The 16,585-nt window shown below is 56.7% G+C and overlaps 7 protein-coding genes across 7 annotated transcripts; all 7 read right to left on the bottom strand.

The window, feature by feature from the left end:
- Nucleotides 1-1,297: 1,297 nt before the first annotated feature.
- On the bottom strand, nucleotides 1,298-2,905 carry DQ04_00751130 (protein kinase; the record flags this gene model as incomplete). Its single annotated transcript, XM_009309652.1, has 1 exon — nucleotides 1,298-2,905. The coding sequence occupies one exon, from the start codon at nucleotides 2,903-2,905 to the stop codon at nucleotides 1,298-1,300; it is 1,608 nt and encodes a 535-aa protein (XP_009307927.1).
- A 979-nt stretch (nucleotides 2,906-3,884) lies between these two features.
- DQ04_00751120 (protein kinase) lies at nucleotides 3,885-6,116 on the bottom strand (the record flags this gene model as incomplete). Its single annotated transcript, XM_009309651.1, has 1 exon — nucleotides 3,885-6,116. One exon carries the CDS (start codon nucleotides 6,114-6,116, stop codon nucleotides 3,885-3,887), a length of 2,232 nt encoding a protein of 743 aa, XP_009307926.1.
- A 1,077-nt stretch (nucleotides 6,117-7,193) lies between these two features.
- On the bottom strand, nucleotides 7,194-9,140 carry DQ04_00751110 (hypothetical protein; the record flags this gene model as incomplete). Its single annotated transcript, XM_009309650.1, has 1 exon — nucleotides 7,194-9,140. One exon carries the CDS (start codon nucleotides 9,138-9,140, stop codon nucleotides 7,194-7,196), a length of 1,947 nt encoding a protein of 648 aa, XP_009307925.1.
- Nucleotides 9,141-10,635: 1,495 nt separating this feature from the next.
- Nucleotides 10,636-12,252, bottom strand: DQ04_00751100 (hypothetical protein; the record flags this gene model as incomplete). Its single annotated transcript, XM_009309649.1, has 1 exon — nucleotides 10,636-12,252. One exon carries the CDS (start codon nucleotides 12,250-12,252, stop codon nucleotides 10,636-10,638), a length of 1,617 nt encoding a protein of 538 aa, XP_009307924.1.
- Nucleotides 12,253-12,614: 362 nt separating this feature from the next.
- DQ04_00751090 (NADH-ubiquinone oxidoreductase, mitochondrial) lies at nucleotides 12,615-13,436 on the bottom strand (the record flags this gene model as incomplete). The annotated part of the gene is made up of 1 exon (XM_009309648.1): nucleotides 12,615-13,436. One exon carries the CDS (start codon nucleotides 13,434-13,436, stop codon nucleotides 12,615-12,617), a length of 822 nt encoding a protein of 273 aa, XP_009307923.1.
- Nucleotides 13,437-14,409: 973 nt separating this feature from the next.
- On the bottom strand, nucleotides 14,410-14,946 carry DQ04_00751080 (histone H2A; the record flags this gene model as incomplete). Its single annotated transcript, XM_009309647.1, has 1 exon — nucleotides 14,410-14,946. One exon carries the CDS (start codon nucleotides 14,944-14,946, stop codon nucleotides 14,410-14,412), a length of 537 nt encoding a protein of 178 aa, XP_009307922.1.
- A 268-nt stretch (nucleotides 14,947-15,214) lies between these two features.
- Nucleotides 15,215-16,399, bottom strand: DQ04_00751070 (hypothetical protein; the record flags this gene model as incomplete). The annotated part of the gene is made up of 1 exon (XM_009309646.1): nucleotides 15,215-16,399. The coding sequence occupies one exon, from the start codon at nucleotides 16,397-16,399 to the stop codon at nucleotides 15,215-15,217; it is 1,185 nt and encodes a 394-aa protein (XP_009307921.1).
- Between the last annotated feature and the right edge of the window lie 186 nt (nucleotides 16,400-16,585).

Below are 16,585 nucleotides of genomic sequence, written 5' to 3'. Positions count from 1 at the left end.
TGTGTGTGTGTGTGGATGTGGGGGGTTCCTCTGGGGATGGTGGCGGCAGCAGCAGCGCCGCGAACGTCTTCACCGACACATAGAGAGAGATATATGTGGGCGATGGGTGTGCCCATGTATCCAGCCACTTTTGAAGCGGCAGAAGCACCCATTCACATGCAGAATGACACATACACACAGAGAGAGAGAGAGAGAGAAACAAACACACACACACACACATATATATATACAGAGGCACATGCATACACACACACACACACACAGAATCTATATATATATATATATATATAGAGCACAGAGGGTGAAGATCCAAACAGCGTTGCGCACTGTGTATGCACAAACAATCGAAAGTTCTCCCCAGCACCATACCCCCGTTGTATAAGAAGTGCATATGTACATTGGCCCGCGATGCAGCTGGGGGCTTGCATGACTGGCATAAAGCCACAGGTGGTGAGAAAGGGGACAGAGACAAGAAGAGTGAAGGGGGAAAGGAAGAGGAGGAAACAAAGTAAGAGTGACACATCGGAAAAAAATACAGTCAATTAGAGGGAGAGTAGCCTCTTTATCAACTACATCTATATCACCTAACCGCCCCTTCCCCCTCTCTTGTGTACGCGTGTGTGTGTATGTGTGTGGGTGTATGTGTGTGGGTGTGTGTGTGTGTGTGTGTGTGTGTGTGTGTGTGTGTGTGTGTGGGCATACAACAGAGAGCCCTTGTCTATTCATTCGTGCTACTTCTGGTGTGTTCGTGGTGCATAATCGTTTGTCTCCTGCGCCCCATTTCTTCGCCTCTCACTTTCGTCCACTCCCCTCCCATGCTCCGCAGGTGTGGCAGGGCCTCGCGCCGGCACACCCGCTGGGAAAGGAAGAGGTGGGCGCAATGGCCCAAGAAGAAGGCACACCTGAAACGGTAAAGAAGGAGCGGAGTCGGGTACGCACATTCTGCCCACTGCACTTGAGATAAGAAAGCCATCCCTGTGATCGTTTTTCATTTCCTCACTCACACATACGCAAACACACACTCTCTCTCTCGCTTCCGACCGCCCTGCTGCAGGCCACAGTGTGAATGGTTACAGACTGGCCGACTGAGTGAGTGAGTTGATGAACGGAACAGGGAATAAGGTTTGCAACGAATCAAACGCGTCCACATCGCAGATGGATGCGAGAAGATGCCACACATATTCTGTGTTACATCGAATTGTCCTTCTACACATATATACGCCTTCTCACTCGCTCTCTCTCTTTCTCAGACGGTTGCCCGGTGTTAGGTTGCAACCTAATGCTGGACAAGACCAAGCTACAACAATGTCTGTGTGTATATATTGCCGAAGCTGTCCCCAAAGAGAAGCTTGCTGCTGGAGCCACTAGACATGCAGTACACAGGGGCCTTGCAGAACGTGCTGGTGCACTCTTCGCCATCTTTTAATTTGAGAATGTACACGAAGCGATTCGTGCAGGCTACAGCGATATAGTCAGTGAAGGGGCCGGGTGCAGCACATGACACCGTCCAGCCCAACTTTGCAACGCGGTACGTGCTGCGCATCTTGTTGGCAACATCCGCAACAGTAAGCCGAAGCTTGCACGTCCCGTTGGCTGTCGACCACACGCAGAGAATACTCTCGTCGTTGCTAATGATGTGTTTTCCGTCGGAGGTGTAACTGCATGCCAAGACGATGCCGACGTGGCCCTGCAGCGTCAGGTGTGTCTTGCCAGTCGTTGCCGACCACACACGCAGTGTACGGTCCGCAGATGCGCTGCACACGTACGCCCCGTCGGGGCTGTACGCCACGCTAACGATGATACCGGCGTGCTGGCTGAACACCAGCCGCTCCTTCGCCTGACGTATGTCCCACACTCGGCAAATGCGGTCCTGGCACCCCGATATTACCGTCTTGCTATCTGGGCTAAAGCAGCAGCAGATGACCACCTTATCATGCTGCAGCACGTATAGAAGCTTTGTAATGGTTGCGTCCCATAATGTCATGGTATGATCCTTGCTGGTCGTCGCCAGGTACTTGCCGTCTGGCGAGAGTGCGGTACATATGACGGTGTCGTGGTGGCCGGTGAAGATGCCCTCTTCCTGCCCCGTCACTAGGTTGCGCATCGTCACAGACGCCTCCTCGCTCGAGCAGCTCACGAAGCTAAGCTCATTGGACGATACAGCGATGCACTTCACGCGAGCCGAGTGGCCAATGAGTGTTCCGACATTGAAGTCGCGTAGCTTGCGAGATGACTTCTTCCGCATCGCGCCCCCACCCGACCGCTCCATGGCAGCCACCGTGTTGGGCAGCGTACTGAACGTCCGCGTCACCGTCGCGCCAATGAGTAGCTGCTGCAGTGCACTATGACGGATGGACAGCCGGTGCTCCTCGCCGGTGCCCGTCTCCTGATTCACCGTCACGTCCATCTCGTCCACGCAGACGTTGAAGTCGGTGAAGTGGAACAGTGTGCGCCCCTTCACGCCAGTAACAATGTCAGACGATGGCCGCCTCAGTGTCGCCGCCTGCGGCTTGCGCCCCTCAATGCGCCAGTGCTTCGTCTGCGCCTCGTTCTTCGACACGACAGCATCATCGTAGACGAAGAAGTCCTCCTCGATGGAGAGCGGCACCTCTAGCCGCTGCCGCCCCAAGTCATCCGACCTGAACAGTGCGTGTCCGCTGGGGGTCGTGTCCACGGCGCTATTCCGTGCGGAGGGCGGTGCGGTGATGTCGGACAGCTCCTCAGAATCATCATGCCGTACGGATTTCAAATTGTTACCTGTAACCCGACCCCCCGAAGCATTCCCTCGCATCTTGCGCTTGAAGAAGTGGGAGCTCGACAGGAACGTATTTTCGTTGGTAGGAGCATTATCGCCAGCAAAACTGCCGTTGCCGGCCACGTACATTGTGCTGGCCCCGCAGCCCATGCGTCTCCGTCACTAATACTCCTCTCTTCTTGTTCTTATTACCGGAGTAGACGGTGCTGTTGGTGTGAAGGAAAAGGAATAGAGGGCAACGGAGGGAGAAAGCCCACACCCACTCTCCTTTTACTCTCTCTCTCTCTCTCTCTATATATATATATATATACTTCCTATGCGCAACAGCCTGTTTTGCTTCTTGGTGTACTCTTCGTTGCCTTGTATATATATATATATATATATATAGATATGGTATAAACCTTTTTTTTTGTTCTTACGCGTGTGATGCGCTCAACCTCCTCCCGGGGACGTGTTAACCGCCCCCCCCCCTTCTCTCTCACCCTCGCAGCAGACAGACCAAAAAGCAACAGAGACGGGAGAAGACAACTATATAGAGCACACATCAAATAGAGCATGGTAGAGACAACGGGGTTAGGGTCACTGTCACCGGCAATTGCATGGTCAAACAGCATCAGCGGAAGGTCATCCCGCTATGTACCCTTTTCTCTTTTCCCTGCAGTTTGTTGTCTTGTCCCCTCTTTGAAATAAATAAATTTAAAAAAAGGAAAAAGGGGACCCCACGTATGTAGAATCAAGCAGTGTGGGGAGAAACGTGGTGGGCTGCTGCTTTCTTGTTGTTGTTGCTGTTCTCTTCGCTGCTTTCACACTTTAATAAACTTGTCTAAATAGTCCATCTAGAGCGGACACCGCAAATTAAGCGGGGATGATTTGCACATTTTCTTTTTCTTTTTTTTTGGCTCTCACCCTTCCTTTTAGCTTTCCTTTCCATTGTTTTTCCTTGACCCGCGCCTCGGAGCTCCGCCGTTTGTATATTTTCCTTTTTGGCTTTTGTTTTTTGTCTTCTTGCGCACATGATATGGGTGAGAGGGCGTGAGTCTATCGTCCCCTGAGGCCAGGGAGGGAGGGGAGGGGTGTAATCAAAGCGTACCCTCGCACCCGCACTGCAGACGGCTGCCGCTGGATTCCCCTACAGCTCGCGGTTCTGGATAAGCTCGCAGAGAATGTCTTTTGTGTACCGCAGCCGAGCGGCGATCTCACTCGAGCGGGACGTCACCGCCGAGAGCGCCATCGTGACACGGCGGCCATTGGCGTCCGTGTACGTCACGATGCGCGACTCGGAGCTGAGGATCACCTCCGCCTTGTCGTGGAAGCAGACCTGAATAGTCTTGTTTGACAGACGGAAGATCATTGCCTGAGGCGTCAGAAGCCAGCGCTTGACGTACACGATATCCTCGATCATGTGTGGCTCGCTGAGCAGCACCGGAGCTTGTGAAATGTATGGCGAGCAGCGTACCACGTCAACACCCTCCCGCACGCTGCGGGCACGCGTCAGGTACGATTTGAAGTACTTGATCAACGTCACCTTCTTGTTAAGGCTCTCGGGGAATGTCTCCATGTGAAATGCCTGGCGCTGGTCCCGTGCGTGCACTACGTTGGTGCCATTGCGTGTGACGGTCTCCTTAATGCGCGCGTAGTACTCAACGCGGCCTGTGATGGGCTCCCAGACCATCTTGGTGGAGTCGTTGTAGTGCACCCCGGTGTGACCCGTGTTGAGGCGGTAGCACAACCCATACTTGGCGGAGAAGTCGGCGTAGTCCGTCACCCACACAGGCGGCAACGGGAATTTGCAGGACGCCTTCTCATCTTCCTCCTCCGTCATCGTCGTTGGACCAGCTGCAGGTGTCGAGGCATGCACGTACGGCTTCTCGCGGCCTTGGTGCTCTACCGCCTCGAGCAGTGTCTGATGCAGATGGTCGTGGACAGCCGTGAGGTGATTCTTTTCCTCCTCATCTAGCTGGTACTGTGATGCGCGTGGATTTGACGACGCCGTGTCAACCTCGGGTGTCTCGTATTGTGACGGGCGAACGGCGTCTTGGCGGGGCGCCCCACCAAACAAGACGTTGTTGCTGGCGTGCCTGCTTAAAACGTTGTTATGAGGGGCACCACTGCCAAGAGGAGCCGGGGATGGGGTGGTGGACTGTGGCGCGTAGCGTGATGTTGGCATGGTGTTGGTGCTGATCGGCCGCAGCACCTCGCGCCGTCCCTGCGAAATAGGCACAACCTCCGCACACAGAGGGGTTCCGAAAGCACCTTCCAATTCCTTCCGTTGCAGCGGCTGCTGCCGCTGATACGGTTGCTGCTCTTGGTGCTGCTTCTGCTGCTGGTTCGGGTGTTGTTGTTGTTGTTGTTGTAGTTGTTGCTGATCCTGCCCCTCGCCTTCTATGCGGCGGCGGGAGGTGGAAAACAGCGAGAGCGGTGCGGTAACAGGTGGGGTTGGGTTGCGGAAGAATGGGTGGGTGCGGATCTCTATTAGTGTCGGTCGGTGATCGGGACGGCTCTGCAGAATGCAGTGGATGAGGTCCTTGCCGCTCTCCGGCACTACCACACGTGGGGGAAACTCATAACGGCACTGCTTGATGCGGCGGTACGTTGCCTTCACATCGGAGGTCTGGAACGGCGGCTCTCCAACCAGCAGCGTGTAGAGAATGACACCGAGGGACCAGATGTCTACCTCGTAGCTGTGGCCCTCGCGCGATCCCTCAATAATTTCAGGTGCAATGTAGTTTGGTGTGCCGCAGATGGTGCGCTTCCTCTCGCCATCGTACTGCAACTCGGCGGCGAGACCAAAGTCTCCAACCTTTACATTCATATCAGCGTCCATCATCATGTTGCCCAGCTTGAGGTCTCGGTGGATGATGCACTGATCGTGCATGTACTGAATCGCGGAGAGAGACTGCAGCATGATGTACTGCGTCTCAGGCACGCTAAAGCGTGGGCGGCGCTTTGATAGCTCCATGAGTGTCTGGTTGCTGCACTTCTCCAGCAGGATGTACACGTTCCAGTCGTCCTGAAAGGTTCGGATGAAGTTGACGATGTTCTTATGCTTCATTCGGCGGTGAATAGAGATCTCCGAGTGTAACTTCTGCAACGTCTTTGTCCTCTGCAGGATGGAGCGCTCAATGACCTTGAGGGCGTACGACATGGCATCCTGCTCCACCTCATAGCACTTTGCGAAGCCGCCGCGGCCCAGAAGTTTGCCGCAGCGGAAGCGGCCCACAACGCGGCCCTGCTTGTCATATTCCTTCAACATCGATCCCTCCCGGAAGTCCGGCTTGTCGGTGAGCGGCATCCGGGAGACGGGGAAGCGCTGCGCCGGCGTCACCGGCGGCGGCTGTGGAATGGCCTGTGCTCCCATCATTGTCGTTTGTTGTTGTCTTCTTTGTTGGGGAGGAAAGGGGCGCACGTGCGGCGACACGGAGAGTCAGAGACTGTTGGTAATTGTATGTGTGTTTGTGGCAGCCCTACAAGTGGAGGTGCAGCCACAAGGGTCTATTGAAAATGCGCAGAAACGGTGAGGGAAAAGCAAAGATATGTATGTACGTCTTTGAATTCGCCTCTCTCCCTTTCGCACCCGCTCCTGTTTTCTGTCTAAAAGTGTGAACGTTGAAGAAAGTGAGATACTATCTATCTAAGCCGATGCGATCTACTCTCTGTAAGCTTGTTGTGATTCTCTCGCCAATGTGTCTTTGTGTCCTCTTTACTTCTTCTCTTAGAGCGTGGCACCGCTGAGTGTGCGAAGCAACACGCAGAGCAGGAAGGAAAGAAAGTGAGTGAGATAGAGAGTGAGAAAGAGAGAGAGGTGCGCAAATGCGAAATCACTGCGCAAAGCAGCAGTGGTGCGAGGACGCACGCACACACGCTGCGAGGGACAGTGTGAGTGATGGGGGGTAGGCGCACCACCGAGACAGGCGCCAACCTTGCGACAGCACACGAGCCACCCTGCGAACAAAGAGGGGGAATGATTGATAGAGTGGAGCGTGTTTGTTTGGGGATTTCGATTTTGCTTTGTTTCTTTTTTTTTATTCCTCTCTCTCTCTCTTTCTCTCTCTCTCTCTCGGGAATTTCCTTCGCGTGTGCGTACGTGTGTGAGCTCTGTGCGTTTGGCCTGGATGTATATATAAAGACATAAATATATGTAGACCTGCGCGGGGTGGTCGGCCGCTGGTCATCTGCGCCGCACCCGCCCTGCCGCAGAGCGTCGCACGCCTCGCGGGAGAGGAGGCGCAGGAGGCAGCGGGGGGCCGCGGCGAGAGGCATGAGTTACAACAACCCACGCTCCGGAGCAGGGAAATGGCACGCACAAAACACACACACACTTCTCCGGAAAGAGAATGAGAAAGCGAAAAAAAGGGAAGGTGGAACATATTGAGAAAACAAAGAGCATTTCAATAGCTTGAGTCAATGGCGCCGCCTGTCCACTGCCCAGTCGCACGTCTTACTGGTCAGCCCCCCTACGTGATTTGCGCCACGTTGATCCTACCGCAGGCGATGCACCGCCCCCCGCCCATTCCGCAGACGATGTGACCGTCTGCGCACCAACCACGTCCATTGTGTCGGTGTTCGCAGAGGCGAAACCGTACGCTCCTACACCCGCCGCCGGAGATGTCAATTCCTCCGCAAAAACAAAGGTGTGATGCAGACCACTCTTCACATTCGTAACGTTCAGATCATTTAGCGACGGCACAAGGCGGAACTGGCGACATACTTTCCCTTCTTGTGGCTTTGCGCAGCTGCTGGGTCCGCCGCTGCCAGCGCCGCCATTCCCCGACCGTGCCGTCTCGCCAAATGTGAACACCTGCCCGTGTGGGGCTCTCGACCTGCCGTTGTGGTCCAGCTTGCAGCATGAACGCTGGCACCACGACTGTGGGCCCTGCATCACTACAACAGTATGCTGGCGGCCGCAGGAGATCGCTTTGGCAACACCGCCGGCAACAAACTCGAGGTTCACAACGCGATACGGCGACGTCACAGTGTCGACATTTGACTTCGCCCCACACTGGCCTCCAGCGTTGTCGCCCCAGCAGTACACCACACCGCGGTCCGTCAGCGCAACGGTGTGGAATGAGCCGCACGCGACATCCACGACGCGCTGACCGGTGAGGGCGCCACGCACTTTTGTCGGCACTAGTGCCGGCTCCTTGTCGCCGTGGCCCAGGCGCCCTTGGTAACCGACGCCCCACGTGAAAAGCTCACCGGCGGTGTTGATCGCCCCGCTGTGCCACTGCCCGGCATGCACGCGCACGAGCTTGTAGTCTGTCGGCACCTCCACCGCCTGCGGCACGAGCACCACCGTCCGCTTCTCGGTGCTGAGCGACTCACTGATGATGGCGGGGTCGCTAATGGAGGCACGCACCTTCTCCGTCGGCCCCAGCCCCAGACACTCCAACAGGCCCCAGCTGTACAAGGTGCCATCGTCGCCGAGCGCCAAACTAAAAAAGCTACCGCAACTTAGTTGTACAATGCGTTTCCCCTCAAGAGTCCCTACCAGCGTCGGCTCCTCCACCTTACGCATCGAGTAGTGAAAGTAGCGCGGCCCCAGCCCGCTCTGTCCGTGGTTGTTGTTGCCCCAGAAGTACACGTGATGGTCCGCCGTTAGAGCCATGGCGTACGCGTACCCAGCAGCAATGCGCACCGCCGGCTGGCGCTCGAACAATGGAATGCGCTGCGGCACCGTTACAACCATCGACTTGTCATCTGGGTGCTCCTCGAGCTCGAAAGGGCCACCAAGTCCCAATTGCCCCCAGTCGCCGTTGCCGAATGTGTAGATGTTTCCGTCATCCGAGAGCGCGCAGCTGTAGTTGGCGCCGAGAGCAACGTCTACGACACGCACCCCGAAAGGAGTGATCTGCACCTGTGTCGGTGTGATGTAGTCCTGGAAGCGCTGTGTGCCCAGCTCCCCCGAGGCACCAGATCCCCAGCTGTACAGCAGCTGTCGTCTCGTGTGCCGCTCTGGCGCGAGCTGCCGCATCACGCCTTGCAGGTTCAAGTACTCCGCAACGGCAAGTACGCCAGAGGCAGGAACACCGGGCGGAATTATCAGCACCTTGTGCCGCAGATAGTTCAGTATGGGACCAAAGTACAGCGGGTCAAGGTCAAGCAACATGGCGCAGTCTGAGTCCTTGTCAACAGGGGCTATGTGTTCAAGCTCGGCTTGTACCAGCACTGCAAGCATGCTGCCACGGTCGGAGCACAGCGTGGAGAGAGTTGTGGTGAAGCAAGTCCCACCAACGTTCAGCTTCACCCAATCCCGCCGGCGCGGGACGATGTCACCTTTCGGCGTGATTCTGTCATAATTGATGTGGCCGCCCGCAGAGCTGCTGCTGCTGCTGCTCTCGTCGTCGGAGGCACGCCCCGCAGCAAGATTGTTTGGGTCTACGTGCATGCTCTGCGGTTGCCTGTATTGCGCTCACTTGCACGCAAATGCACGCACACGTCGTTTTCCTTCGTGCGAATTATGTCTTATTTGTTTCTTTCTAGGGGTGTATTGTAGGTGGGTGTATATATCTCCGTATGTGGGTGGATGTATGTATGTGTGTGTGTGTGTGTGTGTGCCACCCGGGTGTGGATGCGCCGCGCCTCTCCACGAAATTGGATTCTTGGACGAGACGGAGAAACAAGAAGGCAGCCCACCCCGCGAGAGAGACAGGGAGAGACAGGGGGGAGAGAGAGAGAGAGGCACAAGAAGCATGCGGCACAGCGCAAGCAGTCCGCCCAGCAAGGATCAAAAACCGAACAAGAGGCAGAGATTCGTCGGCGTCCCCATATATGTTCACACATCACAGCAGCAAGGATGCACTCGCTGCGGCGCATGAGGGAATGCCGCTGTGCGACCGATGTTCCCAACAGTCACCCCAGCCGTGTTTGCGTCCGCCCCCTCCACACACGCAGACGCATTCCCGCCGCGCCCACACCTTTCGGTGCCTCATATAGCCTCCGGCAAACGAAAGAAAAAAAAACTGCAATGGCAGTAACGGCGCAAGAACGAAAAGAAAAAAAAAAGAAAGAGAAACATAAACATACAAGCAAAATGAGTGTCAAGCCCGGTGATTGAAGTGAAACCGTCTAAACCCCGGCACCGGGTTCCGGTCTCATCCTGCCATCATCATCATCATCACCATCAGCACTACCTGTCGCAATTGTGTTTTGTATCCATGCGAGTGTTTACTCGTGTTTGTTCGTGCCTCGTTTGAGTGGTATGTATAAGAATAGATGTATGTATATATGCGTGTATATACATGCATACATGTTTTGTTTTGTTGTTTTTTTCCTGTATGTGTTTGTTTGCTTGTTTATTTTTGGTGCTGTTTTGCGAAGGTGTGCCGCATTGCAATAGGCGGCCCGCAGCAGCGGTGGAAAAAGGAGAAGCAGTAAGGCTCACGGCACCATTCATGTGGGGGCATGAGCGCAAGCACGGCAACCACACACCCCTCACCCTCACCCACATCGTCATCCATTCGTATCTTCGCTTCCTGTTCACCACCACACCATCCATTCTCACTCTCGCACCCTCCCACACGCACACGCACACACACGCACTCTCTCTCTATCTCTCTCTCTCTCTCCCATTCTTCCCACCAGTTGGCACGGCCAGGAACGCACATAAATGCCATAGGCCAACTGCAATCCAAGAGAGAGTGAAGTTTTCCTCGCCACGTCCATCCGAGTCTTCAGCCCTCCCGCCACTTCCCGTGTCTTTCTGCCGTGTTCTTGCTTCATCGCATTTGCGCACTATACATTGGCAAACGAGTGAGGCGCGTTTTTTTTTACCGTCGTGTACATTCATCACACCAAAAGCACTTGACTTCACTCCGTTTGTCTGTCTTTTCGTTTGTTTGTTTGTTTGTTTTTTACTGTCNGTATACGCTCCTCTTGATCTCCTAGTAGTCCTCCTCGCTGTCCCTCTCCTGCCCCTGCTGCTCCCGCAGTTCCTTAAGCTGTTTCTGCTGCTTGTGGTATGTGATGGCCTGCTGGAGCAACTTCTGGTACTCCTGCTCGCTCGCATCCTTCTCGCGCAGGATCCGCTCCTGCTCCCGCAGCAGCATGGAGAACTTGTCCTTCGACGAAAGGATCTGCGCGCCGCCCGGGCTGCTGCTGAGCTGCATCACAACCTCGTCCTTCGCCTTCCTTCCCTCAGGCATGGTGAACTTAACGACGCGAATGCCGTTGCTGCCGCTCGGGCCCATCGTGGACGACGAGCCGGCCGTCATGGACTGCTTCGTGGACGACGCGCTGCGTGGACTAATGACAGGTAGCGACTGCGCGTCGGCCCCTCCAGGCCGAGCAGCCTTGATGCGCTGCAGCTCCTCGAGATACTTCTCCGCCTCCCTAATCAACTCATCGTGTCTTGCACGGCTTAACATACTCTGTTGCTCCATCGCCCGCTGCTCCTCCAGCATCTCCTGTAGACGCTGCTTGCTGTTCAACTTGCCTGCTTCCTGCGTTGGCGTGATGGACCTGGCCCCCCTGCTGTTGTTGTTGGTGTTGCCGGTCGTGTTCGCTCCTGCGTGGCTGGTCTTCTCCACCACCCGTGGCAACTTCGTCGCGTCACCGTCGTTCTTGCCGTTGGGGCAGCTGTCCCTCTCAGGCTGCAGTGACTTCGCTGACGCGGAGGAGACAAGTATGCTGGGCCGTCGCGCCTCCTCCCCGGCGTCGCCGAGGATCGGCTGATGCCTCGCCTCCTGCGAGCGCGAGGCCTCCAGCACATGCACGCTGCTCACCTTCCGCAAGGAGTTGACGCTGCTGGGTCGCTCTGTTGTCTCCGCATCCTTCACCACGACGCTCGGCTTACGAGAGCCCGACGACGACGACGACGACGACGACGATGTCACGTACGACACTGACGGGCGCGCCGGATCTTTCGTCTCACGCGACGCGTCTGGCGGATGCGGCTTCACGGAGTGCGTGGGAAGCTTCTTCAGAGCCGCGGGGGCAGGGGCATTAGGGTGGGAATGCGGCGTGGCGCTCTTGCCCGTGGTAGCCTGTCGCGTGGCGCCGCTAGGCGTACTGGCGGTGTTTGCCTCCGCCGCCGTCGGCGTTGTCGAGGTGGCAGCGGCGTGGCAGTGGCCCTGCACATCCTCTGGGCGTGCAGTGTTGCTCATCTCGTCAATATTGTCTTCGCTCTCCCTTTCCTGCTGTAGGTGTTGTTGTTCCTGCTCTTGCTTCTGCTTCTGTTGCGAGTTGCTGCTGCTTCCGCTGCTGCTGTTGGCCAGTGGGGTCGAGCCTCTCGCATTGACACGCTTTGATGGTGAGTGCGGGCGCGGCGGCGGGAACGGTTTCGGCGGCTCTGCTGGGTGCTCGGCGGGCTCGCCCTCGAGCAGCAGCTCGTCCTCCGCCCCACGCACCACAATACTCACGTTTCTGGTCCGCACAGGGGTGCCGTTGTTGCTCGATTGCACTTCCGGCAGTAATTCAACCACAACACGTGCGTTGTGCACGTCGTGCTGGGCGAGCACGTCGCGAATCGCAGGGATGAGGGCGTGAGTCGAGCAAGGCATTTTTTTTTGTTTGCGGTGCTGCAAGTATCTGTTGTGCAGTGAGAAACAAAGAGGGGGGGGAAGCGAAGAGGGGGGTCGCATTGCCTAGGCACATGTACACATGCTTACACCATCACCCACCCGCGCATACGGATACAAAAGAAAAAAACGGTTTCACCTTCTTGTACTCTACGCGGTGTCGCGTCGATCATGCGTTCTGCGCGAGCAGGAATGACTTTCGCATCTAACCAATACTCGCAAACACACAAACACACACACATATATATATATGTGTATAAACTTTGCTACATCCCACTCCCCCTGTTCCACCCCCTTGGTTCTGGCCCCAACACAAGTCCCTAATACTACACACGCTATTTCATCTACTTCTTCCCAGGAGCAGCAGCAGCAGCAGCAGCAGGTGGCTCCGGCTTAGTGTCAAGATCCCTACAGTACGGCTTTGGCGGCTCCTTGAAGAAGATAGATGTCCTGCCACCCGGCGGCTCCGCCCACTTGCGGTCGGCACGCTGCGTTCCCACCTTAAACGGCCGGCCCTCGCGCAGGCACTCAATGAGCTGCTTCACTCCGTCCCATGTGAGGTCCTCTACGAAGTCGTAGGAGAAGTGAGGCGGGCGGCTGTAGTCGCTCACGACGAGCATCGGGGCGTTGACGCAGGCGCCGAGGCACTCCATCTCACCGAGCGTAATGAGGCCGTCCTTCGTCGTGCCGTTCATCTTGATGTTCAGGTACGCCTCCGTGCGGTGGATGAGGTCGTCGCAGCCGCACAGCAGGCACGGCGTCGTGACGCAGAACTGCACGTGGTACTTCCCGACTGGCTGGCGGTTGAACATAGAATAGAACGTCACCGTCTCGAAGACATGCATCGGCGGCACCTCGCAGATGCGGGCGATTTTGTACATTGCCGTGACGGGGATGTAGCCGCCCTGCTGACGCTGCGCGAGGTGCAGGAGCGGGATTACTGCGCTCTTGCGTCGGCTCCTCGGAAACTTGGGCAAAATGACGTTGTTGATCTCCTCGTAGCTCGCCATGGTGAAGTCCCACGGGATGCGGGTGTTGTTCGTGTCGGTGTTGTGGTGCCGCATCTCACCGTGGATGCAGCGGCGGCCGGCGGCGCACCCCCACACAGCAGCAGCAGCAGCAGCGGCGGAGGCGTTCGGCAGAGCAGCAACCGCACGACGCCACATCTACGCAGGCACACACTACACAAAACACACACTTACCTATCGTTATCGCTACCAGCACTAGCAACTCTCACCCGAAATCACTTCGCTCACTCGCACTCACACTCACACACCCACAGACACTCCCACACCTTTGTACTTCGCACATGCAGACGCGTGCGTGTGTAGTTGTAGGGGGGAAAAGGCAAGCGAAGACGGCAGCAACGACAAAACAAAACAGGGAGAACAGTCACGCCGACAGACTCGGAGAAAATGAACAGCAGCAGCAGGGGGGGAGGGGGCAACTGTACGCCACAGCGGCATACANCACACACACAGACACAGACACACACAAAAGCGTGTTCCCTATCCTCCTCTTCACTGCCGATCAGGCATCAAGGCGGGGTGTGCAACCTCATTCCCTCCGCCCTCCTGCGCGCCCATTCTATCTCCTGCCGGTCGCACAGTGCCACCACCTCCCGCGCGGCAGGTGGCGGTGCGGCGAATTGAAACAGAGGAACAACAAAAACAAAAACAGTAAAAACAAAAACAAAAAAAGTCAGCGGAAGAGAACCGCCACATCTATTTGGTAACGCAAAGGCGGCGAGGGGAGATCTGTGCGTGCATGCGTGTCCTCTCTTTCTCTCTCTGTTTTTTTTTTTTCTCTCTCGCTCTCTCTCTTTCTATATATATATGTATATATACCTGCCGCAAAGAAAATGAAAAGAGCGGGTGTCAAACTTTTTATTGTGTGGCACAATAGTGGGGGACGCGCCGGAGCGCGGAGTCAAGCAAGCATGAAGAGAGCCGCGACAAAAGCGCACCATTCAACTTCTGCTGCTGCTGCTGCTGCTTCCCCCCACCATCTCCCCTCCCACGCTGTGGCAATGGCATCCGCTGCACCGTTCGGGTCAGAAACTATTTATATCTGTCTCCCCCGCATCATCACTCCCACACGCGCCCCTCACTCCTCACCTTCTCCCACGGCGCCCTTCTCTCACGATGCCCGCTTGGACTTCTTGATGATTTTCTTCTCGAGGCTCTTGTGGACGAACGGCACGACGCCGCCACGGGCGATGGTGGCGTTCACTATCTGGTTGAGCTCCTCGTCACCGCGGATGGCCAGCAGCAGGTGGCGCGGCTTGATGCGCTCCGTCTTCTGCGTCTTCGCCGCCGCGCCCGCCAGCTCAATGACCTCCGACGTGAGGTACTCGAGCAGCGCGGCGCAGTAAATGGCGGCGGAGGCGCCGCAGCGCTGCTTGCGGTTCAGCCCATCCTTCAGGCGCGAGTGGATGCGACCGACGGGGAAGTTGAGATCCGCGCGGGCGGCGCGGGACATCTTGTCACGCTTTCCTGCCTTGCCACCCGTCTTGCCACCACGCTTACCCTTGCCCTTGCCCTTTCCCTTGCCGCGTGCTGCTGTCGCCTTGCCGCCGTGCTTGCCACCAGACACAATGCTCGTCTGATCGGCAGTCGCCGAGCCCGGCCCCATCATGGGGTTCTGCTGCAGCGGGTCCTCACCAGTTAATGACATGCTTGCCTTTCGCTCTGGGTCTGTGTACGTACGGAGTGTACGGGTGTTTTGTTCTGTGTGCGACGGAGAGGCCTAATTTTTTCCTCGAGGCTCCTTTACTCTCACATGAGAAGAAAGAAAGGAGAAAAGAAAGCAGAGAAATAAAAAAAAAGGAGCCAATATAAGCATATGCTTGCTAAAAGAGTGTGTTCTCGAGTGCCCTTGCGTGAGTAATCTCGGTCGTAAGGCTAAACGAAGGCATCCATACGTGCATATCACCCCCACTCATTCACACTGCTGCTTCTGCTGTTTCCGCCCCCGCACACTCAGCACAGAGCAGCGCGCCGGAAACACCGCATACTCTGGCGCCTGTCAGCATTGCACATGGGTAATGGTAAGCCTTCTGCTGGCAGCAGCGGCACAGCAGCAGACACCTCCCTGCGCTCCGCCCACAAGAGGCACACGCTGTCACTCCGCCCGCAGAGCACAGCTTCTGAAACTGCATGTCTGAAACATGCACCGCCACCGTCGTGGCGCCAGCGACGCGCTCCTGAAGCAAGCACGACTCTAGGCACGCCTGATGCACCAGCAGCAGCAGCGGTGACGGTTGTGGTGACATGTCTGGCGATGTCGTCGTCTCACTTCGGCCGCGCTTTCGCTGCCCGCCGCCCGACGTGCCCGCCACACACTCTGTGTCAAGTCGTATTTGCCACATGGGACCAAGGCACTCAAAAAGCGTCGCTTCGTTCAGCTGCCGCACACGGCTCTTGTCGCACAAAGGGTCTGTGTCGAGCAACTTCCGCAGGTATCGCCGCATTATGGCGCGGTTCCTGATGTCAAGTCCGCACAACTTGCAGCACCCGCTGTGCGCATTGGCCCCCTCGGCGGGGTCGCTGCTGGTGTGGCGAAGCGCCACAAACTGCGGGGCTCTCCTCGGGGTGGGGCTCACCGGCTGCACGCGCTGCGTCTCTGTGTCATCCCATGCCACGTCATACGTCTCTACTGCTCTGGGTAGGAGAGGCGTGCGCAGCAGCTGCGTATGCGGCACGCTTGTGTCACGCCCAACGACTGACGTGCTCCGCGCCTTCGCAGCACCGTCGCTTGCCATAGATGGCCGCGTTGGTGTGGTGCAGCTGCCGACAGCAGAAGCAGCAACAACAACGGTTGGTGCGGGCTCGCCCTCCAGAAGCTGCAGCGGTGGCAAAACACCTTGCTGCAGCTGCCGCAGCGACTCGGCAATATCGCGAACCAACGCTGTGAGGGCGGTGACAGTCGGCAGCGGGGCGCTCGCACGTCTGCTCGCGACACCGTGGTTGCAGAGTGGGCAGTGCGGCCGCCCGGCCACGCAGCGCTCGGCACACGCCCGGCAGAAGACGTGGCCGCACGGAAATGCCACCGGGTTGTGAAAAAGATCGTAGCATACAGAGCACACAAGTGTCTTATGGGCGATGTGAAGTAGGGCACGGACAGCCATCGCTCCTTTCGCTCGCACACTCACTCTCTCCCTCTCACACACACTCACACGGACGCTGTTTGGCCCAATCAGGCTTTATTTGTTGTCACCGTGGGGTGCCGCATATACAGAACCCCACGAGTCCACTCTCACGCGCTCTACACTTTGCAGGTGGAATATGAACAACAATGAAAACAAAAAAAGGAG

This window comes from Trypanosoma grayi, assembly GCF_000691245.1.
Source record: "Trypanosoma grayi strain ANR4 Tgr_75_V1, whole genome shotgun sequence".
Taxonomy (NCBI): domain Eukaryota; phylum Euglenozoa; class Kinetoplastea; order Trypanosomatida; family Trypanosomatidae; genus Trypanosoma; species Trypanosoma grayi.
Note: the sequence above shows the minus strand (reverse complement) of the source record. Positions and strands in the feature narration are given on the sequence as shown.